General features: G+C 48.3%; 3 protein-coding genes across 9 annotated transcripts in view; 2 read left to right on the top strand and 1 right to left on the bottom strand.

Moving 5' to 3' along the window:
• The first annotated feature begins 69 nt into the window (after positions 1–69).
• AIMP2 (aminoacyl tRNA synthetase complex interacting multifunctional protein 2) lies at positions 70–7,841 on the top strand. Of its 3 annotated transcripts, none has more exons than XM_060649541.2 (4): positions 70–205; positions 3,791–3,997; positions 6,265–6,496; positions 7,320–7,841. In XM_060649541.2, the coding sequence occupies exons 1-4, from the start codon at positions 191–193 to the stop codon at positions 7,706–7,708; spliced, it is 843 nt and encodes a 280-aa protein (XP_060505524.1). In that variant the 5' UTR covers positions 70–190; the 3' UTR covers positions 7,709–7,841. The 3 variants fall into 3 exon arrangements, with proteins under 3 accessions (XP_060505524.1, XP_060505523.1, XP_060505525.1); XM_060649540.2 differs by having other exon boundaries at positions 70–325; XM_060649542.3 differs by lacking the exon at positions 70–205 and adding an exon at positions 881–1,245.
• Positions 5,727–23,110, bottom strand: part of EIF2AK1 (eukaryotic translation initiation factor 2 alpha kinase 1) — a 33,897-nt gene continuing 16,513 nt past the window's right edge. For 3 of the 4 annotated variants that reach the window (XM_060649539.2, XM_078439885.1, XM_060649537.2), the window contains 5 exons: positions 20,121–20,221; positions 14,074–14,188; positions 13,512–13,594; positions 12,200–12,433; positions 5,727–8,873 (listed from right to left, as the gene is read on the bottom strand). In XM_060649539.2, the coding sequence (XP_060505522.1) occupies positions 8,703–8,873; positions 12,200–12,433; positions 13,512–13,594; positions 14,074–14,188; positions 20,121–20,221 (704 nt within the window). In that variant the 3' untranslated portion in view covers positions 5,727–8,702. Of the gene's footprint in view, positions 8,874–12,199; positions 12,434–13,511; positions 13,595–14,073; positions 14,189–20,120; positions 20,222–23,110 lie in introns of those variants that run through there. The other variant, XM_078439886.1, reaches the window with a different exon arrangement.
• Positions 15,518–19,575, top strand: ANKRD61 (ankyrin repeat domain 61). Of its 2 annotated transcripts, none has more exons than XM_078439888.1 (3): positions 15,518–15,807; positions 16,746–16,840; positions 18,465–19,575. In XM_078439888.1, exons 1-3 carry the CDS (start codon positions 15,592–15,594, stop codon positions 19,408–19,410), a joined length of 1,257 nt encoding a protein of 418 aa, XP_078296014.1. In that variant the 5' UTR covers positions 15,518–15,591; the 3' UTR covers positions 19,411–19,575. The 2 variants fall into 2 exon arrangements, with proteins under 2 accessions (XP_078296014.1, XP_078296013.1); XM_078439887.1 differs by having other exon boundaries at positions 16,743–16,840.

Genomic DNA, 23,110 nt, shown 5'->3' with positions numbered 1-23,110 from the left:
GCTGATTGGTTGTGTAAAAGGTCGAGGCCGTGACGTAAGAGGGCGCGGGCCAATTAGACCATACGGACTGCGCTTTCCCGAAAGGCCGCAGCCGGATCGGAAAGGACGTGGCCGCAGTCTGTCGTCGTCTCGGACGGTTTCTCAGCGTTCGTGTCCCTCATCTGCCACTTTCCGTCCTTTGGTTCCCACGATGCCGATGTACCAGGTAAAGCCCTATCACGAGGGCAGCGCATCTCTCCGTGTAGAGCTTCCCACCTGCATGTACCGGCTCCCCAACGTGCACGGCAGAACCGGCAGTCCAGCGCCGGACTCAGGCCACGTGCAGGTAGGAGCGCGCGTCCCTCCCCGCCCCCACCCGCCCTGTGCGTACGTTTTCCACCCTGTTGCAGTGCGCAAGCGCGAAGTCACATCCCCGGGTCTTCCGCCCAGTGCGCAGGCGCCTTGGCCGGGTCAGTCGGGGGTGAGGGGCTAAGGGTCGGGTCTCCTCCGGCTGGAGCCCTGAGATCCGACAAGCTGCAGTGGGGAGTGGTGGAGGCCCGGCTTCACGCTCCCGCCAGTTGTCTGTACCTGCTTTTGTCTATTAAAAGCTCTAATCCTCTTGTATCTTTTTCCCGCTTATGGCTACTTAAGGTTTTTTGTTACCAAATTTTGGCCACAGCAAAGTGAGCACGTAGATGTTAATTTTGAGGAATCCTTAGGCGAACCCCGGTGTCCCCGCCACCCTGGTTAACGTTGTCAGCGCCCCCAGGGCCCGACTTCCGCGGTCCCTGCGCCCCAAGCCTGCGTCCCCAAGCCGCCGCGTCGCTGTCGTGCCGCCTCCCGCAGGCTTGCCTCGGGATCGCGGGCAGCGGGTCCGCAGCGGCCGCTGTCGCGCGCGAGCAGGCCTGGGGTGTGCGTGCTCGCCCTGGGACTGGACCGCCTGCACCTGCACCGGGTGCAACGCCTCCCTAAGCGGCGTGTGCGCCCCGGCGGTGGGCCCGGAGCTCCTGGCGCTGGCACCCTCCCCAGCGCGGGCGGGTGGACCGCGGGAGCCTGGTGTCCTTTCGGTTCGGGTTTTCCAAATTTCTGGATCAGTGGAGCGCCCTTCTTTTCCTGAGGGCTGGCCATTCTAGTGGTCTCTTTTCCAAAGCCTCTGCCCAAGCCTTTCGTGTTTTTTGTTTTGTTTTTTTATGGGCCGCAGATACACTTCTTAGGTTTCCGACAGGAGACACCTTTCCTCCGTTCTGACTGAAGATGAGTGAACAGGTAACTTTTGTTCTCCCGGGGAGAGTTATCCTTCAGTTTGTTTTAATAGCCTTCTGCCTAGATTGGAAGGCGGGTGGTTAGGTCAGCTGGAAAATGGTGACACAGTTGTCTCACTAGGGAGCTAGGACAGAAATAGCACCATGATCCAATGCCCGTCACCGGACACAGGACAGTCGCAGGGAATTAAAAACAAAACCCAGACCCAGAGTTGGGAGTGCCACTGTCTCATGTGAGACCAAGTCTTTTTTTTTTTTTTCTTCTTGGTGTGCTGCTTAACTTCCTTGGACTTTTAACTGTGAACCTCTAACTTAGAAGCCAGCCAGCCCCACTTCTTAAACTCAGGACAACAGTGTAGACAGAGAATTAGAAATCAAGCATCTCCAAGGTAAACGGGAGCAACACAAAGAATAAACCGCTTCTAAAATACATCTAAAATAAAACGGATAAACATGACATGCCGAGTCACAGGCTAATCCGAGCGGGAAAACAAGCCACTGGCCAGCAAAACGGCACAGGTAAAGCAGATTGTGAGCACTTCCTCATTCCTCACCCCAGGAGGCGTGAAATCAAGCTGAGTGGGGCTCCCAGTCAGTCTTCGGACCATCTTCGGTGTGTTGACTTGACTGGCACGGTGAACACAATAGGTGCTTCTCTGCCCTGGCTCATCAGGGACACCCTGCTGCCATGTGTAGAAAGGAGCACGATTGTGCACACACAGTGCACCAATAAAGCTGATTAAAAGAAACTGGGAGAGCACTCGAGGACTATCATTGAAGAACACAAGGACGTTACACAGGAGTTGCCGTGCCTGTCACACATCTTGAATTCAGACTTCTTTCTAGTCAGCCCCTAATTATTTAATTGGCACACTGAAGTCTTTGTTCTTCTTTGCTCCACCCGCAAGCCAATTATCTTACGTTTCTTTGCTGTTGGAGCTTAAACCAGAGTGGCAGGCTAGGGGAGGCGAGAAAGTGCAGATTAAGGTCTAGGAGAAGAGAGAGGAGTGTTGCAGATAGAGGGAACAGAATAAATAAGAGCCCTGTGGTAGGTGGGGACATGGTGTGTTTTAGGGACCCAAAGGGCAGCATACGTAGAGCACAGCTCCAAGGGGAGCGATATGTGAGAAGTACCCAGAGGACAAGTCAGACAGGCTGGCTGGCTTGCTTGCTTTCTCTCTCTGTCTCTTTCTTTCTTAATGTTTATTTTTGAGAGAGAGGGACAGAGGTTCCAAAGCGGGCTCTTCAGTGATGGCAGTAAGCCTGATGCAGGTCTCGAACTCATGAAGCGTGAGACCATGACCTGAGCTGGAGTCGGACGCTCAACCGACTGACCCACCCAGATGCTCCAATGCAGACCGTTTCTTAAGGGCTTTGTTTTTTAGGCAAAGAGCCTAAGAGGTTAACATGGAGGTGGGGTGACAGGATCAACATTTGTTTTAATCTCTCTGCCATCTTAGGGACGGATTGGAAAGGTGACCCCAGTGGGAGCAAGGTGACCAGTGGAAGCAGGCTAGGTGAAAAGTGGTGTCTTCAACTTGGGCAGTGACAGCTGAGGAAAGCTTAGAAGCCGATGGACTCCAGGAAATGGACCTCACCTGGTGATGAACTAGATCTGTGCGAGGGCAGTGTTATGAGTGGCTGTGCGAGGAAGAAAAGTTCCTGAGAACATCAGGCTTACCAGCACACAAAATACAGTGCATCGTGAGTGCACGTTTACAGTCACGTCAAGGTCACTGCCGTATTGACTATTCTTTCTAGTTGCGAGCATTTTCTTCTTGCTTAACATACTCTTCTCTCAGCTCAAAATGGATTATCCATTATGAGAGCTCGTGAATCTGGAAATAGGTTGTACGATGTGACTTTATTGAGAGGGTTGTTAGTGCTTTTTAAAGTAAGCCTGTAGAGGTTTGAGATTTATTCCTCAGTGAATGTTATTGGTTACTCACTGTGTAGCAGTGACTATACCAGGCAAGAAGAATGCAAAGATTCAGTGAGTAAAGGATGTTAGTGTGAAAAAGTTCTGGATGACTCTAAGAGAGTGCCAGCATTGCCTTAAGAACGATGTGGGGAATAGATCATCTGACTCCATGGACATACCTTTCCAAGCCAATGACACTTTGTGGTGAGCCTGCTTCTGCCCCATTTTCTCTCCTATTTGTATAAATTTCTCAGTTACATTCTCATTGCCACCCCCCCCCCATCTTTTTCTGTTTGTGGAAGCAAAGTATTTTGAACTAATTTGATACTGAGAATAAAGAAATAAGATTTATGTTCATCCATCATTCTCCTGTTCTTAAATTACCTGAAATAGTCCTACAATTTCAGAATGGCTTTCAGTCACATTCTTTATTTGTTTTGAAGCATTTGTGGATCGGTTTGCAGGACCTATTGGAAAATGAGATGATTCTGCTACTTCATTTTAATTCTTTTCAGAGGTGGGGGGTGGGTATTGATGAATTCATGGAACTCAGCAGAAGACAAAGGATCAAATGTAAATGCTGCTGTGACATTAGAGGAGATGAACGTGTTGATGTTGGTTTGTTTAGGAAGAGTCCGACCCATCTCTTCAAGCCCTTGAGTCCCGCCAAGATGATATTCTAAAACGTCTCTATGAATTGAAAGCTGCAGTTGACGGCCTCTCGAAGATGATTCAGACACCAGACGCAGACGTGGACGTAACCAACATAATCCAAGCTGACGAGCCCGCTGCTTTCTCGACCAGCACGTTGGACTTAAACTCAGTGCTTGGAAAGGTAAGTTCACCTGGAGAGCTAAAGAACATCAGCATGCTCGGCTGCTGTGAGCGCCAGAAAGTTGTGCTCGTGTGATTCAAGCTTTGGCTTTCCAGTTCTCAGAGGTGGGTACAAGGAGCATGTTCTTTTTTTTCTCCCCTCAATGATTGTGCCTGTGCACAAACCAAGATTCGTGAGCTATGAGTAAAGCCGGAGCAAGCACTAAAGCTGCTTGACTTCTCAGACCCGGTGAAGAAGAGCTGGGAACATCCTTAGGCAAGGAAAGGAGTCCGGTCACAGCTCCCGCCATTCCATGCCACGTGTGACGCAGGCCGGAGGTGGGTGTCATTCACGGCCTCCGAGCCTGGAGAAACAGACCTTAGGTCACCTGAGCATTTCTCCGGTTCACGTAAGTCCATCCTGACCCTGACAGCAGCCTGGACTTCAGAGTGTCGGCTGCCCAGCCCCTGTCTCACATGTCAAGTGTCTTTTGTTACATTCAGTTTGCGGTCTTAGAATTAAGTTGCGTGCACCGCCTTTAGTGATCAGTCTGCAGGATTTAGCTAGCTTAGGTGACAGTCTGATATGCAGAGAAAGAATCTCATTTCGAAGTGGTGTTTATTGAGGGCACAAAAAGGGTGTCCCAAGAACCTCTGCTAATCCCGTCCTCTGGAATCGGTGATGGACGTGGAGCTCTCGGGGAAGCGTGAACACGTGGAGGTGTGGTCGCAGCGTGTCCCGGTAACTCAGGACCTCTGCGCGCGGGTTCTTTCCTCATCCGGTATGTCTGCCTGCACTGAGCATCCAGAGACCCAGCCAGGCTCCTCAGGGAGCCAGTCGGGTTGATGAGTGGGCGATCACACACAGCTGTGCCAGTGCGTCAGGGTGCTGGGAAGGCTTCCCAGGGCACATGGTGCGTAAGATGAATTTTGTTACCTCAGAAGGCACAGCGTCAAGTGATGCTGTTCAGAGAATTGCAGCGCATTCGTCGTAGGTTGACGTGACAGGCTTCGGTCAGGAGGGGCAAGACTCTTGGCCAGATTGTGGCAGGCTGTGTACAGAAAGCCGAGGAACTTGGCCTCCAGGGTGTTATGAGAGTTCATTCATTATAACATGGGCCTCCTAGGTGGTTCAGTCTGTTGAGTGTGCAGCTTTTGAGTTTGGCTCAGGTTAGGATCCCAGGGTCGTGGGATCGAGCCCTGCATTTGGCTCTGTGCTTTTTGGATCCTGCTTAAGAATCTCTCTCTCTCCCTCTGCCCCGCTTGTGCCCGCTCTCTCTAAAATAAAAAAGGAGGGAGGGGCGTCTGGGTGGCTCAGTTGCTTAAGCTTCTGACCCTTGATTTCGGCTCAGCTCACGATCTCACGATCATGAAATCGAGCCCCATTTAGGGCTCCAAGGCACTGGGTGTGGAGCCTGCTTGGGATTCCCTCTCCCTCTCTCTGCCCCTCCTGCACACATGTGCCCATTCTCTCTCTCTCAAAAAGAAAATTAAAACGAATGCATAAAGTCTGCATCTAAAAGAGCAGTACATTTTAGCATCTCATAGGGCTTCAGCTGACACCTAGTTTTCTAGATTTTGCCCACTTGCCATCACCAAGGACATTTGGAACCGTGCCCTTTTTCAGGAGACTTGCTATTGACACGTAACTCACACACAAATTGACAGAAACTGTCCTGTCAGGTGGTCTGGTGTTGGAAAGATTCAGTAAATGGAGTAATTGTGTGTGTGTGTGTGGGGGGGGAGGGTTCTCAATAACTTAGGAACAAATAGTAGTGCCATTATTTTTTTTACCTGTATTTATTTTGAGAGCACGCCCACAGGCAGGGCAGGGGCAGAGAGAGGGAGAGAGGGAATCCCAAGCAGGCTCTGCACAGTCAGTGCAGAGCCTGATGTGGGACTCAGTCCCACCAACTGCAGGATCACAACCTGAGCCAAAATCATGAGCCACGTGCTCAACCAACGGAGCCACCCTGCTGCCCCAGTGGTGTCATTCTTCACGTGTTGTTTTCCTGATTTCACGGTGTCGAGGGCCAGCAGCGCAGAGGTGAAGGGGCTGCAGTCGGCTCCCATCCCTGCTCCACTTCTTACTGAGCTGTGGGCCTGGCGGGTCATCTGCCCCCCAGAACTAGCTTCCTCAGCTGTGAGATGGGGTGAGAGCAGGACCTTCTTCATGGGCGTCGAGGACCCAGTTAAATAACCCTGGTCAGGCCCTAAGAACGGCACCTGGTACAATTATATACAGTCAAGTTGCTGTTAACGTTCCTCATGTTTGGGTTTCTCCCACAGGATTATGGGGCGCTGAAAGACATCGTGATCAACGCAAACCCTGCCTCCCCTCCCCTGTCCCTGCTCGTGCTGCACAGGCTCCTGTGTGACCACTACAGGGTCCTGTCCACCGTTCACACGCACTCTGCAGTTAAGAGTGTGCCAGAAAACCTCCTCAAGTGCTTTGGCGACCAGACCAAAAAACAGCCCCGTCACGAGTATCAGCTGGGTTTTACTCTAATTTGGAAGAATGGTAAGCAGAGGGCCCTGGGCTGGGCTCACACGCCCTGGACTGAGCCGTGCACCGTGCCTTTCCTAAGGGGCCAGGACCGTGACTTGCTATCAGGTCAAATTCTCTCAAAGTCTAGAAAGCATGTCAGGTAGTTCTAGAAAAGGAGCACAGATGAACCTTGAGGCAAAGATGTTCTCCTTCTTCTAGGAAGGTTAGCTCTCTGACAGCCATTTTAGGGAGGATCCTGTCTGATCAGCTAGAGCAGGAGAGAAAGGGCAGTCTTGGCCACCTTGACCTCCCATTTCCAGACGTATTACAGGGACATCAATCAGTGTTATCTTTTCAAATAGCCTGGAAAGGGTGGCAGGCTGTCCTTTCTTCGCTGTCCCTCTGATGTATGCCTCTCCTGGTTACGTTTATATGGTAGGGGAGTGAGCACCGTTCATCCAGAACCCCCCTGCCGCCTCAGCAACCCATAAGGAGCCCTCGTGAAGGTAGACGGAGCTCCCAGCATGGCACGTGGGACTCCTGGTGACCAGTCCTCATCCTGCAAATTGTTAGGCACAGGGGTTGGAGTAGATGGTCTGAGGGCCTTTCTAGCTTGAAAACCATCATAATCAAATACCAGAAACGCTTACTCTTTAACAGAGTTTACGTTCTCTACCCATCCGGTTTAAACTCTCTTGAAAAATGCACTTTTTGGAGACAGGCTAAAATCGTGATCTTGAAACCCCTTTCCCTTGCCACCAGTTCACAACTGGGAAATCCCCTTCCCCATCGTTCAGGCACTTCCTTCTGAAGGCTCCTCTCATGGCCATTATGTGGTGTGCTTTTCTCCCTTCAGTGCCGAAGACGCAGATGAAGTTCAGCGTCCAAACGATGTGTCCCATCGAAGGAGAAGGGAACATCGCCCGGTTTCTGTTCTCTCTGTTTGGCCAGAAGCAGAATGCTGTGAATTTAACCCTCATAGATAGCTGGGTAGATATAGCGGTTTTTCAGCTAAAAGAGGGAAGCAGTAAAGAAAAAGCCGCTGTGTTCCGCTCCATGAACTCAGCTCTTGGCAAGAGCCCCTGGCTGGTTGGGAATGAACTCACTGTGGCAGATGTGGTGCTGTGGTCCGTGCTCCAGCGGACGGGAGGCGGCAGCATGACAGTGCCGGCCAACGTGCAGAAGTGGATGAGGGCGTGTGAGAACCTGGCCCCCTTCAACACTGCGCTCAAGCTCCTTCAGTGAATTTCGGAACCTGTAAAAGGCTGACTTCATGAATGGTGCTGTTTCCTGCCTGTTGGGGGTAAAGGACTTGTACTACTAAAATCAAAGTCTGCTTAGTCCAGTTGTCTAGAATGAATAAAGGTATCATAATTTATGGTTTTCCTTTTATTTAAAACTCAGCAACATTGTGTGCAATATACCAGGATGGCTGCAGGCTACGTGGCAGACATTTCTGAGATGCAGGGCACATATGCCATGGCTGCCTTTGGGGAACATAGGTTGGCCGGGAGCCGGCCCTGTGGGAGCAAAGGAGCGCCCGTAGGAACAGGGCGGGGAGGAGAACAGGAACACACATCCCAGAGCTACCGTGAGATCATTCAGATCATTTGGGGGAAGGGGCACAAAGCTCAAGAAGGGCGTGGTTCTGGAAGGATGCCGAGCTGAAGGTGAAGGGAACAGAAAGGCTGGATGATGCACGCTGTGCTGCTAAGAAGCTGAAGTTGTGTCTCAGAGGCAGCAGACAGCCAGCAGGAGCTTCTGAGCCAGGGAGTGATCTGCGCAGACGTCTTCCTGGTAATTAACTGGCAGCAATGGCACGGAAGGGGGAGGAAGACCGGCAGTGATCAAGTCCGGCGAGCGTGCAGGCCTGGGCGTGGGCAGCGATGGGATAGGCACAAACCCAGATCTGTGCAGAATGTTCCAGAGGAGGGCTTGGTGGTCGACAGGCAGAGCTCAAAGGAGAACAAATTGAGCCTGGTGTCTAAATCTCTACTTTCAGAGACTGGAGAGACCGTGATATTAAAAATTAGGAACTCATAGACAAGGACAAGGGCAAGAAAATAGGTTTAGAGAAGGCTTCAGTCCAGAATGCTGGCTTGTGGAAGAATGCCTTAAGGGAAAGCAGTTTGGGGGAACTTCTACAACTTTAATAAGTCTTGTACAGGTTCACTAAGTACAAGTATACCATCTATACCCTAATAAAGACTAAAAATTTACATTCCAGTTGACTAAAGGATTAGAAGTCCAAGTTCACATTTACAGAGCCTGATGAAGGCGAGACGGGCACACTCCCGTCCTTTGTGTCGTCCTTAGCCCTTCTGTCCTGAGAAAGGAGACTCAGCTGCTTCTTCAGTTCTTCAATTTCTTTTTCTTGCTCTACTATTTTCATCTGTAGAGTGAGGTTAACCTGTAAGAAGAACATTTTAAGCTCCATTAAAACGGCTTCCTCCATTTTAAACATCCAGGCATTCCTCCCTCCGCATGCTTCCGGTGGGCCTGAATTCCAGTTACCACGGCTAGGGAAGCAGCGCCAGGCACCCAGCAACGTGTTCGAGGGGGAGGTTCCCACTGTTGCACAACCGCAACTGTCAGCACCTCAGTCCACGATGTACGACCAGGGGCCAAGCGTCACTCTGTCAGTGCTTGGTCACTGCGTCAGTACTGCCAATGTGTGTGGTTGTGCTGCCTACTCGTCCCCAGTGACAAACCCATGAGACAGTTTTTAAAAATGAATTAACTGGGTCCCCTGGTGGCTCAGCTGGTTAAGCATCCGACTTCAGCTCGTGTCATGATCTCACAGTTCATGGGTTCTGGTCCCGCTTCAGGCTCTGTGCTGACAGCTCCGAGCCTGGAACCTGCTTTAGATTCTGTGTCTCCCCCGCCTCTGCCCTTCCCCCACTTGCAGTCTGTCTCTCTCTCAAAAATAAACATTAAAAAAAATTAAGATCTTTTTTAAATAAATAAATAACTGAAATAAAATGAATAACCGAAAACGGAACCAGCCAACCAAGACAGAAGTGCCCCAAGCTAATGAGAAGCGATGATGCTGGAGGGGAAACCATATCACACCTAAATGATGTTCGAGAAGAAACAGCTGACTGTAGGGCTGCTGCTCCTGCCGCCACCAGACAGATGGGATGCGCAGCCCCAGGGCCCAGGAAGATGACTTAACATAAATGAGGAAAAGGACAAAGATGTCCCAGAGAAAGTAACAGCAAAATTCATGTTGAAAAACCCTTCGGAGATATTTCACAACACTGGAAGTGCAAAGGATAAAATGTTGAGAGCCGATCCAAACTTAGAAAGGAGTGTACAGTTAGGGGTACCTGGGTGGCTCAGTTGGTTAAGCGTCCGACTTCAGCTCAGGTCATGATCTCACGGTCTGTAAGTTCAAGCCCTGAATCGGGCTCTATGCTCACAGCTCACAGCTCAGAGCCTGCTTCGGAATCTGTGTCTCCCTCTCTCTCTGCCCCTGTCCCTCCTCGTGCTCTGTCTCTCTCAAAAATAAATATAAAAAAAAATTTTTTTAAATACATACATGTTAAAGAAAAAAACCAAAAAGAATATACAAGGCACCAAGGCATAGAAAAGACGTTCATTTTGTATCCTAAATTCTACTTAGGAGATGGAAGCAGGCGCTGTTCACGCCACTCCTGAACACTTTCTTAATCACAGTGCACTAAATACTAGTTTTACAACTGGCTTCGTTTCCATGTACATCTGAAACTGACAAGTCTTAATGTTTTGAGAAACATTTTTATTTAAAAACAATTTTTTACTATTTTTGAGAAAGAGTGAGTGAGAGAACATGAGCAGGGGAGGGACAGAAAGAGGGAGACACAGAATTTGAAGCAGGCTCCAGGCTCCGAGCTGTCAGCACAGAGCCTGATGCGGGGCTCAAACTTACCACGAGATCATGACCTGAGCCAAATCAGATGCTTAACAGACTGAGCCATGTGGGCACCTCTCTGAGAAACATTTTTTTTTTTTTTTTTTTTTTTTTTTTTGAGACAGAGAGAGACAGAGGATGAACGGGGGAGGGTCACAGAGAGAGGGAGACACAGAATCCGAAACAGGCTCCAGGCTCTGAGCTGTCAGCACAGAGCCTGACGCGGGGCTTGAACTCACAGACCGCGAGATCGTGACCTGAGCCGAAGTCGGAGGCTTAACCGACTGAGCCACGTGGGCGCCCCTCTGAGAAACATTTTTAAAGGTCACGGGACAACTGTAACTTCCCATTGACTACTAACATCCATTTGCATGGTTTGAGCTCAGCATGGTCATTTTTAGTCTGTATGACCACGCAAAGCAATGACTGCCTGTATGTACAAATTTTATCTCTATAGGCATGTGTAGGCTATATTATAAAGAATTCCAGGCTCCGAGCTGTCAACACAGAGCCCGATGTGGGGCTCAAACCCACGAACTGTGAGATCATGACCTGAGCTGAAGGTAGACGCTTAACTGACTGAGCCACCCAGGCGCCCCATCTAATATCTGACTTAAATGGGAGGGGGAGATAAATTTAAGAACCACATCTGCTATTTTCAAAGACGGCAAAGTACTACACCCACCTGTTTATCATTCCAGCCAGTGAAATTCACGGTTTTACTTGAAAATTAGTAAGCCTTAAATAGGAAACAGATCCACTAAACAGATCGCACAAATAGTTCCCAGACTAGGGTGCATCAGAGCCACTTCGGGTGTATGTTAAGCACAGACCGCTGCTCCCTCGCCCTCCCCGGGACTTCTCTCGGACTAGGTCAGGGCACCAGAGAGGGCCTGAGAATTCTAGCAGGTTCCTGAGGATTTTATGCTGCTTGCCTGGAGACTGCACCGTGAGGACCAGAGCAGTGAATGCAATACTGCGCCAGCACAGGGTGTGCGACTCACTCGGGGTGTCCTGTTAAACGCACATTCTGACTCGGCACGTCTGGGGTGGAGCCCAAGACCCTGTGCATTCTCACCAGCCCTCCCCCACACCTGGAGGAGCAGAGCGCTAGAGGATCTGCGAACGTATCTTTGAATCAAGCTTTCGTTAAACCTCAGAAAGTTTCTAGAGACACAGAACGGATGTTTCCCCGGTACACGCAGACCAGAGACGGTGCTTGGCTCTGTAACGTGTCTGGAAGGAGGAAAGGAAGGGGGGTGTCCTGGGGCGATCACAGGACCGAGAACCAGACACACACCTGCATGCGGAAGGATCGTAGACGGGCTAAGGCGGTCTCTGCCACCGTCCCTCCACCTCCCCCCAACGAATTCCTGCTTTCACCCTTTGCCAGGTGCTCCTGTTTACTAGTAGGTGTGTTATAATCATTTAGAAAAGGTTATACATCACGGTTGGAAAGAAAAAGAAAGCCTTTTGACTTAGCAAGATGGGGCTAAAAAGCACAGCCTACAATTACATGTTTACGGTAGACGGTCGGCAGCGGTCACCTCGCTTCTTGGACTATGAAAAGTGTGTTACTGGGAACTCCGGGAAGGAGTTTAAATGTCTGGCTCCCACAAACCTTATTCTAAGCTCAACTGTTCCTCGTGAAATCAGATTCACAATTCAAATTCTATTTTAAGCTTCATATTTTCCCCAGTATTAAAAATCTATATACAGGGGGCACCTGGCTGGCTCAGTCAGTGGAGCGCGTGACTCTTCATCTTGGGGTTGTGAGTTTGAGTCCCACGTTGGGCAGAGTTTGCTTTAAAAAAAAAGAATGAAGAAAATACATATATACATACGTTTGCAGAATTTTGGAAAAGTTCGCTTTCCAGCAGCTGAACAGCAGACGGTCTCTGAGATGCGTTCTTTCTAGTTAAGAGCTGGATATACTTGGCTTGTACAGGACACCTCTTACTGAGGGATTCAGGTATCTGACCAGTTCTTAAACCTGTTAAAACTTGCACTCGCTCCATTTCTGTTCCAAATGGCTGAAAGAGCTCCAGCAGGATCACACCCAAGCTATACATATCTGACTGGAGAAAGCGGAGGAAAGGGAATTTAGTGGTGAAACACACAGGGAGAGGGTACCCTTTCCTTTGTAAGGAAGGATGGTTCACAGACCTCACGAGGAAGGAAACCTACTGGGCGGACTCACCCCTCACAGCGGCACGTGTCTGCCACCTGCAGCAAGGGCCCTGAGTGAGAGGTGACTGGTACTGTCACAATCCCTGTCTCTTCAACAGCAAAAAGGGGCATCCACGGGCACAAAGGATGGACAGCCGGGCGAGGGGCAGGGTAACCCCCAGCACCCACAGTCACTCCCATACTACCACTTCCCTGCAAATCCAGGCTTGGAGCAGCCAGAGCGAGAGGTGTGAGCCCACAAGGGCTGGTCCCAGCTACCGCGGTCACAGTGTCCCTGCGGCCTGCTCCGGTGGTGCCCCCTCTGCCTCCAGACATAGTTAAGCATTCTGGGGAAGTTCAACAAGCTGCAGAAAATGTGTTACTTTGCCTGAAAGAGTTTTTCTAGAGAAAAGTCTTTGCCAGATAGGATTTTAGGAACAGCCATGGTTTTTTCTGACAGTTCATTCCTAGTCACTAAAAAGCTGAATGATTCATCAAAAGAAAGAAAATCTATTAGGCTGTTATTCTGAGAAATGGATTTACTTTGACATTCCTTCAAGGAACAAAACGGACTAAAACTCTTCAGTATCTTCATTCTACTTCAAAGGGAATCAAGAACCACAGTTCCCTGTAGCGTTATTTAGCATTTTTTTGAGAAAACAGAAGAAAGGCAGGCTAAAACAGGCTTCTATGAATTCTAGCATCCTGAGGTTAACAGTGACCTTCTAAAGGGAAGGCTCATTTCAAAAATAACTTATGACACCCACGGATTTATAAGCGGTTAAAGTAGCCTAAAAATCAGTGCCGTCAGACTCTGCTGAAAAGCTAGGTTTCCTGTTCCGGCAGTCTGATGTAACAGACAAGGCACCCTGCTCAGTTATCTCCCCAGTTCCTCTGCACGAGAGCGGCCATCGCATTTATCTGTGCTTCTGCTACTTATGACCACAGACTCTGTCTAACAAAAGGGAGAAAGGCAGCGAATACTACCTTGGCATCATACTCGGATCCTTCCAACTGCTCAGGGGAGGCGTACAGACAGGTACCCACTCTGGAAGTGTGCGTGGGCATTCCTACGATTGGAAAAGCCAGACATTTAAACACTGCAGAGTTCACAGTGTCTACACTAAAGAACACGGACTCAGAGCAGGGCACTGTAGCCCCCGAAAGGAACGATGGTTGCTTTTTGTTTTTATCTTACTTTCGCTATTATATTAAGTCTTTGTGATTCTCTTTAAGCGCAGGGGCACCTGGGTGGCTCAGGCGGTTAAGTGTCCGACCTCGGCTCAGGTCATGATCTCGCGGTTCGTGGGCTCAAGCCCCGCGTCGGGCTCTGTGCTGACAGCTCGGAGCCTTGGAGCCTGCTTTGGATTCTGTGTCTCCTCCTCTCTCTGCCCCTCCCCCACCTGCACTGTATGTCTCTAACATTTGTAAAAATTTAAGAAAATATATCCACAAGTTCAATCATGCCTCTTTTTTCCTTAATGTCAAAAAAAAAAAAAAAAAAAAAAAAAAAGATAGAAAGGAAAGAACACAACCAAAATAAACTTACTCTTCCCATCTCTATCGATCCAGTCTGTGCTCTTCTGTATGATGTCCGTGCAGGCCAGACCAAAGTCGCCTATTTTTACTTGCTGATCAGGGCCATGAAGAAAAATATTTCTAGGCTGTAAACAAACAGAACAATTCCTTGTTGTTCTTAAACAAATTGTAAAAATGCATAGACATTAAGAGTTTTCAACTCAGGAGCAAGGAGCCCCTCAAAAATGAAAAATTAGAGCAGTGGTTCTAAAACTCAAGTGCACATTAGAATCACCAAGGAGCTTTAAAAAAAAATCCCAATATCCAAGCCATTCCACAGACCAATAAAATTAGAATTCTTGGGGGTGCACGCAGCAGCAGCATTATTTGAAGTTCTCCATGTTGGGGTGCCTTGGTGGCTCAGTTAGTTAAGTGTCCAGCTCTTGATTTCAGCTCAGGTCATGATCTCACGGTTCATGAGTTCGAGCCCTGCATTGGGCTCCAGGCTGGCAGCATAGAGCCTGCTTGGGATTCACTCTCTCTCTGCCCCTGCCCCCGCCCCACACTCTCTCAAAATAAACAAAAAAATAGTAATAGAAGTCCCCATGTTACTCCAAGTTTGAGAACCACTAACACAGAGCACACTTCGTTCACAACTGGTCAGCCGAGCGTCAGAATTCCCTGAGAAGCTTTTAAAAACTATCATCTTCTCCAACAAGCCAAAGACTGATTTTCTTTTTAAGTTTATTTTTTTATTTTGAGAGAGAGAGAGAGCAAGAGCAAGCAGGGGAGGGGCAGAGAGAGAAAGAGAGAGAACGAATCCCAAGCAGACTCCGTGCTGTCAGCACAGAGCCCCGTGCAGGGCTCGAACCCACAGACCGCAAGATCATGACCTGAGCCGAAGTCGGACGCTCGACCAATTGAGCCACCCAGGCGCCCCAGATTTCTTTTTTTAATGAGAACATTTTGATATTTGTAAAAAGCTCCTGGATGATTCTTTTCTGTTAGCCAGGGCTGCGACTGTGAAGGGACGCATTCAGCTCTATTTAAGCAACCGGTGCAGACCCAAAACTTCTCCCAATGGAACTAGTCCTGTGCAGGCACAGACCTGCGCCCACACTGAGGGGAGGATGCTCTCTACTCAAAACAAAAAACGTATTTAGGTTAAAAGTTGGCTTTTCTTACTTTAAATGTAATAATTTTAATTTTTTATTTGCACCTATAAATTCCTCTGTTTTAGCTTTGTTCTTTTTTTTTAACTATCGCCAAATGGAGAATAACACAGAAATGACCTCATGCACACGATGATAATTTGGCTATGTTTTTGTGACTGAAAAAAGTCCCCAAACCATGTTCCTATCTGCCACTGTATGACCTAACAACAAAGCTTTAAAAAGTTGAGCCTGATAGAAAAGTGAACCTTGATTACAGATACAGGCCTTCACAGTTCTAGAATGGAACTGAAGGGGTCATAATGAGACTAAAACTGACCAATTCTGTCACAAGTGTCCCCTGAACTTCCAAGTCCCTACTCTTTGAAGTTTTGCTCATGGGAAACATAACCAAGAGAGGCAGCAGGGAGCTGGTGGCCGACGGGGCCAAGCCCCTGGAGGAAGGCCCAGCCGCGGCCCTCCACATCAGACTCTACGAGGCCATCATGAGGGAGGACTGTGCGGCCATCCGGGTGCTCCTGAGAAGCCACCCCGTCAACCAGCCCATGACCATTCTGGCCAACTCCACCAGCTACCGACTCCTTCTGAACCAGGTCCCCCCCCACCCCCCCCGCCCGCTTTCTGCTCAGCCACCTGTAGGGAAAAGACACGCTGCTCCGAAGGCCCACCACCTAATTCGCGCGGGCTCCTCGAGGCCCCCCCACACCCGCAGCCCCACGGGTCACCCCCAGCGCACCGCATGGCCAGAGCAGGCCCTTCTAAGTCGACGTGCCACCCCCCCCTCTAGTTACCACACGCACACGGACACGCGAAAAGACTAGAATGCATTTGGTTGGCACAACGCTGATGCCATCCTCTCAGATATGGTGATGACAGCTGTGTGAAGGGATTACTTTTCCCCTTCTTACATATGCTTTATCATTTTCTACATTTTTATACAATTACCTTTATAGTTATTTTTTCAAAAAGTCACCCTCTCCCTTACCCCACCTTCTTCCCTCATCCTGCTGTCACACTGTGAAGCCACTGATTACATACATATGCATTTTAAGAACCGGCATAAACAGCTCGGCGAGTCACAGGACACACGCCACGTTCTCTCTGAGACCCCGGAAATGTGGGTGTCACTCCTGAGACTATAACTCTGGCAAAGTAGGAAAAAACACAAAACCGTACTTGTCAATCACCCTGCAGGTTAATTTAAGGACTAAGTGACTTAGTAGCAATTACCGTTAACTTTCCCCTGTGAGCTCCCCACAAGAATCAACTTCCAAAGCTTTCAGTAAGTGATTTCTGTTGCCTTGGTAAATCTGCATTTATGTAAAACACAGGTTTTATAATAAGAAACTCACTGGTTTGGGGTCCTTTAAAACAGTCAAAAGGAAGGAAAATTTCCATGCACATACCAGAAAAAATACCGAACTGAGATACTAAATACACGTATTTCCTCCAAAACAGCAGGCTGACACAATGGCCACTTCTCCCTGCACAGGGCTCCTTGTAATGTATTTCGGTTTCTCTCCCGAAGCAGACGCAGTCCATCATCCCCATTCATCTGGCTGCCAAACACCGCAAGGCACAAAGTTTGCTCTGTTTGCTAGAACATGGCGCTGACCCCGAAGTAAGGTAACTGGACAGGGATCACTTCTAAGTGAGGAGACGCATGACTTGGGTTACCCTTCCCGGTCACGTCCGGACTCACCCATCCTTCGGTGTCACGGACTACATACAAAATCCTTAGGTCTTGAATGAGCCCGTTTCCTTACTGTCTAGATGAGAGCCTCTGAAAAACTGGCCGAAACGCAGGAATGCACACCAGGCAGCCCACTGAAAGCGTCCTGAGAATTAAGCGCTCAGCAATGATGCTGTGGAAAATGCGTTAAGTCCTGGTCGCAGCCCTCAAGGAGTTTAACACCCTAAGCTAGGGTGAAAAATAAGTAAACAGAAACACACAACGAATTTTCTTTTTATCACCCACCCCTAGAAAGTACGCTTCACAAAACAGAAGCTTGTGTGGCTCCCCAACCCGTCTTCACCACCTAGACCAATGCCAGGCACTAAGTGCCCGATAAATACTGCCTAGTGAAGCAACACCTTCTTGGCCCCGTAACATTACAACAAAGTAAAGCCCCAAATCCTCACCATGTTCCACAAGAGCCCCCCAACCTGTGTGGCTCCCCGCTCACTCCTGCACACCCCTGCCCAGCTCTGCAGACCCTCGCGCTGTCCTTCCACGACTGGACGTCACCAACGCGCCCCCTCCTCCACAGTGGCCCCTCGGTGCACCCTTTCCGACCCTTCCACCGCAGGCCGCCCCCGTGGGCCCTCATAACTCTTAGAACTCTCCCCACGGGTAATTCTGGCCTAGCTACTGAAACGCCTTTCGTGCCAGACTGTCAGGCCTGCAAGGGCAGAGACTGTTTTACCCTATCCCTCCCTAGCCTGGGGCCTTACGCTACATAAATACACGCAAACCGAAAGTCATTTCCAAATCTCAGCAGAGCGGTCAGCCATTCGTAAGAAGCCTTCCCTTTTCTCTGCCAAATAAAGCAAGTTGGGAGGCCACCCGGAGAGACCTCAGCAGAGGGGCGCACGGGGGCCGCTGTAAAACCCTGGCTGCTCCTGAGTTGGCGCAGGGAGTGAAGACCAACTGGTTTCACTAACTGGGGGCTGTGGGTCTCCAGATTCGACTCTGTCTTCTGTTCCACCTACCCACATGCGGGGAGCAGATGCAGGGCCACGAAGAGCCACGTCGGCGGGGGTTCTGGCCCGGTTCGGCTCAGCTCTGCATTAAGACGAGGTCGCACCCAGGCCCACGGAACTCTCCCGCGTGGCTGCTAAACCACAGCACCGTGTGAGGTGCTGGGGCACAGGATTAACCAACATACAGCCTCGGAGAGGCCAGTCCCAGCAGGGGTAACAAAACTGAAACTGCTGTAGGAAGCTAGGCCCCTCCAATGCTGTGACGCGCAGCACCCTGTCCCCCCCCCAAAACGCCGTGATACCCCGAGGACTAAACGGCCATGCAGATTTCCAAACACTTCTTCCAAGTAGTTGAGGAGAATTACTTCAAACAGACATTCCCTTCTTGAAAACTAATTCTTCGTGTAGATACAATGTAGGTATTCATGGATATAGCATAGACATTCGTTGATACAGCATAGATATTCGTGGATACAGTGTAGATACTTGTGGATATAGCGCAGACATTCGTGGGTACAGTATAATCTGTGATGAATAACTATTTTAGGGACACAAGAGGCCTTACCACACTTCACCTGATGCTGCTGCACTGGCCGATCATTTCTACCACGTGGACAAAACCGGGGAACAGAATACAAAGGATCCTGACAGACATTCAGAACGATGCCGTAACATGTCTCCGCATTTTGTGCGAACACGGAGCCCAAGTCAACGCTCGGGTAGACAACAGCAACAAACACTGCCCCCTCCACCTGGCCATAACCTACGGGACCTATCCAGTGCTCTCCATTTTAGCCCAAAATGGTGCCCACATCAATGCCGTTAATGAATCCAGCATGACGCCCCTTCACACGGCTGCAGACATGCTCAACAAGGAGATGATGGAAACACTCATTGCCTGCGGAGCAGATGTTAACTGCGTCATCTCCTCCACTGGGAACACGGCCCTGAAGCTGGCGGTGTGCACGGCGTCGAGCAAAGCAGGCCGAACGCTGGCCGCGGGCGTGAACTGCATCCGTTTGCTGCTAATTCACGGAGCCCAAGTGAACGCCCGGGACCACGAAGGTCAAACGGCTATCCATGAGGCGTGTTTTGGAGGCAGAGAGGCAATTATCAATCTCTTGCTCGAATTTGAAGCAAATGTCAACCTATTAACAAGAAACGGGGAGTCTCCCATCTACATGTACCTTCAGCGCGGTTCCAACGTAAGGGACACGGAGCTTCTGGCCAGGCTACTTCATCGCTCTTATCCTTTGAGACTGACCAATAACCACGGAATTCTACCTGCGGGAATCATGCTGCCAGAATTCCACCTCTTAAGGGAAACCCTCATAAAGCTATCTCAAAGACCCTTATCCCTACAGGACATCTGCAAAAGGAACCTCAGGAATATTTACGGTGAGAAGTACAAAGGGCACTTGAAGCGACTTCTCCCCGCGAAGATGTGGCATTCTGTATATGGCTTTCATGACTTAGCTTACCTCCTGAAATAGCACCCCCAAGTGGCACAGGCCATGGAATTTCAGTAACTCACTGCACGGTTTCTGGCTAAGACACATACCCGGGCAACACTGAACCCATCAGCTTGCACATCCTGGATGTACAAACCATTTGGTTCCTAAACTTTTTTCAAAAAATAAAATGATCTGCACGTTAAATTTTTTGTTCCCAAATACTCTTTTAAATACATTTTCCACAATTTAACTTTTTGTTCAAAAATAAGCCACTTAAAACTCTTCTGCCAAAGAGGTAAACGTGTTCTTTCTTGATAGCCTGTTGTGATTAAATATCAGGATAAGCATAGATTTTTTTAAACAGCAGAAAAAAATTGGCCATATTAAATTCCCTTGAAGATACACAATTATAGAAACAGATTTTACTGCTAAGGCTGCAATAATCTATGAGGATTTTTGTCCGCATTAAATACATTTAATGTCCTCAATTATATTAGTACTCCGCACACTTACTACCTGGAAAACCAGTACTAATCCTCCAGGGAGAATTTTCGAGTGCCCAAAGATCACTGCCTTTAAATTCAATCTAAAGTTCGGAACCTATAGGATGATGATTTACATAAAAATAATGATAATCCTCTAGATAAATGAAAGAGGATACATAATTCCATCTAATTCAAAGAACCAATGCCACGTCCTCCCTGATACGAAATTACTGCTGCTTTCAACGACTCAGCCTCTCCACTTACCTTCAGATCTCTGTGTACAATTCCCATGTTGTGTATGTAAAACACACCTTCCACCACTTCTTGAAAAATTTTTGTTGCAACACTGGCCATAACATAGGGACCTTCAAGTAAAAGAGGAAGTTTTATTTCTCTAATTGTCTTTTAACTCATTACATTAACATCTCAATGTTACATAGTTCTAAATACATTAAACACATTAACATCGTTCAGATTTTCAACAAAATGGAATTCCATTCAACAAATGGAATTTCAACATTCCAAAACGGTTAGAAATTAGACAAGAAGGGCTCCTCAGGTGGCTAAGAAACCCACAAACCAGCACCCTAGTGAATAGAATTGGTGTCACTAATTTCACTCAAGAGCCCCTGTATTAATTACCTCTCAAACCATTCTTCAGGCATCAGGTGGCTAGATTAAATTAGGTTTAAATCTTCTTCGACCCCTGACATCCCTCACAGCTAATAAATTTGGTGTCCTAAACCCACTGCGGATTAGAGACACTGTTACAAATAATGGAATAAAAAACAGATACATTAGGCTAGCTTGAGGAGTGAGCTTCCATTATGTGGACATTTGCAATGCTGCAGTTTCCAAAATTGACTAACACATGAAAAATGAAATATAGGGAAAAGTAAATAATTTAATTCATCTATTACCATGAGATGTAACACCTAACTTTAGAGGGCGGGAAAGTTCTGTAGGACTAAAACAGAAATTGATAAGGACAAAAATCCTGGAGTTTTCCAGCTAAGCTATTTTGGTGAATATCGTAACGAGAACTTAATAGCTTTTCTCTTGTCTGCCACTGTAAACCTTAAACAGACTGCTTACTTTCAAGCACCACACGAGACAGGCTCCCTTCTCCTGGATGAGCCTACGTCGTTACGCAGCTCACCTACCCCACGCTCCCCTTTTGCACCAGCTAGCATGTACCTCAGGAAGCTCAAGTCCTTAGCCCAGTGCTTGAGAAGACAGAAAACTGTGTGCGTGGGTGTGTGTGTGGGTGTGTGCTCAAGGGTACCACTCACAAGCACCTCTACTACCAGCGCCCCTCACACCGAGGCCGCGACCCCCTGTCCACAGGGATGAAGGAGGGCTTTGGGGCTTTCACAGCCTTTCGGAACAACTACCTTCCTTGGGTCTGTCGGTAAGAGGTGCCCATCTCAGGCCCCAGCTAGAGGGTTCGGTGCCGCACACGGGCCCGATCCAGGGAGAACACTTTCCGTTCCCTCGGCACCGCACCCTTCACACCGACTGCTTCACTCCTCAAACCCGATCACATGGGCCGATCCACATTTCACAGGGGAGGAAACAGGCAGAGAACAGCCCCCTGACTTGACCCAAGCCTTATGGCCAGTGAGTGCTAGAGGCAGGATACATACCGGGGTCTATCACTTCTGGACTGTTGGGAATGGCTCCTGTAAAACTACACGCGACAGGAAGGAACGCACACGGTGCCGGAGTACTACAAAGTAAAACCTTTGTATTTTAAAGTATTTTTAGAAGAAAAATATGTATCGTGCTAGCTAGCTATATCATACACGGTCTTGCCCTGTTTTCATTGTCCTGGATGGTGGCTTACTGTCCTGGATGGTGTAAATCGGAGACATCCCATACATCATGAGGGACTCATTACTTATTTTCCAAACGGAAGTTGAAAGCTCAACAACTCCATACAAACTTTAATAAGCCATTCTTCTTGTAGAAACATCTGTGTATAGCACCACGATGCCTGTGCAGCAACGGATACAACCCAACAGGGCACTGAAAACACCCTGCCTACTCCTTGCCACGACTGAACTGAGAAAAGCGTGCCAGGTTCTGATTACATGGTAAACCAAAGAAGCGGCGAACGTCGAGGAAATGTTTGAGGGAGGCATTATGTTTCTGCCTTCACTGGAAGCTAATCTAAGATTCTGGGTGGGTTAAATGACCTATATTTTAGACCAAATAAAGGGTGACAGTGTCATCCAGAGTGAACAGCAAATGATTAATACTCGGTATTTAGCTGAGGCTTTACTTAAAACCCGGTCTCTTGCGTCCCCAATTTTGGTAACGGAATACACATTAGAATCGACAAGAGAATTTTCAAATAAATACCAAAGGCCAAACCCTATCCCAATACCAATTATGTAAAAATTACTGTGTGGTCTCAGACAACAGCCTTTTTAAAAAAACAGACTTCACTTGTCAAAACAATGTTAGATCTACAGAGAAATGGAGATGATAGTATGGCTCCCACTCAGCCCACACCCAGTTTCCCTTTAATAACACCTACATTAGTATGGTACATTTGTCACAATAATGCACAAATACTGATACAAGCCCACAAACTATTCAGACTTCCTTAGTTCTTACTGAATGTCCCTTCTCTGTTCTAGGACTCCGTCCAGGACACCATATTACATTTAGTTGTCATGTCTCACGAGGCTCCTCGGGTCTGTGACAGTTCCTTAGACTTTTCCTATTTATGACGACCATGACAGTTTTGAGAAGTACTGGTCAGACACTTCGTAGAACATGCTCAGACAGAGATTTGTCTGATGTTTTCTTACAACTAGATGGCATTATGGGTTTTGGGGAGAAAGACTGCAGACACACAATGCCCCTCTCATCACCCCTTCTCAAGGGCACACACTATGAATAGGAGTTTTCACTGCAGATGCTGACCTTGAACACCAGCCAAAGTCATGTTGGTCGGCTTACTCCACCTTAAAGTTATTCTTTCTCATCAACGACACCTTTTTGAAAGCTCCCTAGGTGATTCTAATGTGCGGCACAAGTTGAGAACCAGTGTGATGGTAATTTTAGAAATTACTAGCCTGACAGAGTATTTCTAGAGGATATCTAACTACAGAGGAAGGAAGGGGATCTGGATCTTCAGAGAGACAAACTTTTCACCCCCTACCCTTCTGTAAGGATTTCTTTAAGGGTGTAATTTTGCAAGAGTATCACAGTGTCATGTTCCAAAAAATAACACAAATATTTAA

Source organism: Panthera onca, chromosome E3 (assembly GCF_046562875.1).
Source record: "Panthera onca isolate mPanOnc1 chromosome E3, mPanOnc1 haplotype 2, whole genome shotgun sequence".
NCBI lineage: Eukaryota > Metazoa > Chordata > Mammalia > Carnivora > Felidae > Panthera > Panthera onca.
The sequence above is the reverse complement of the archived record's forward strand: the minus strand, read 5'-3'. Positions and strand labels throughout refer to the sequence as shown.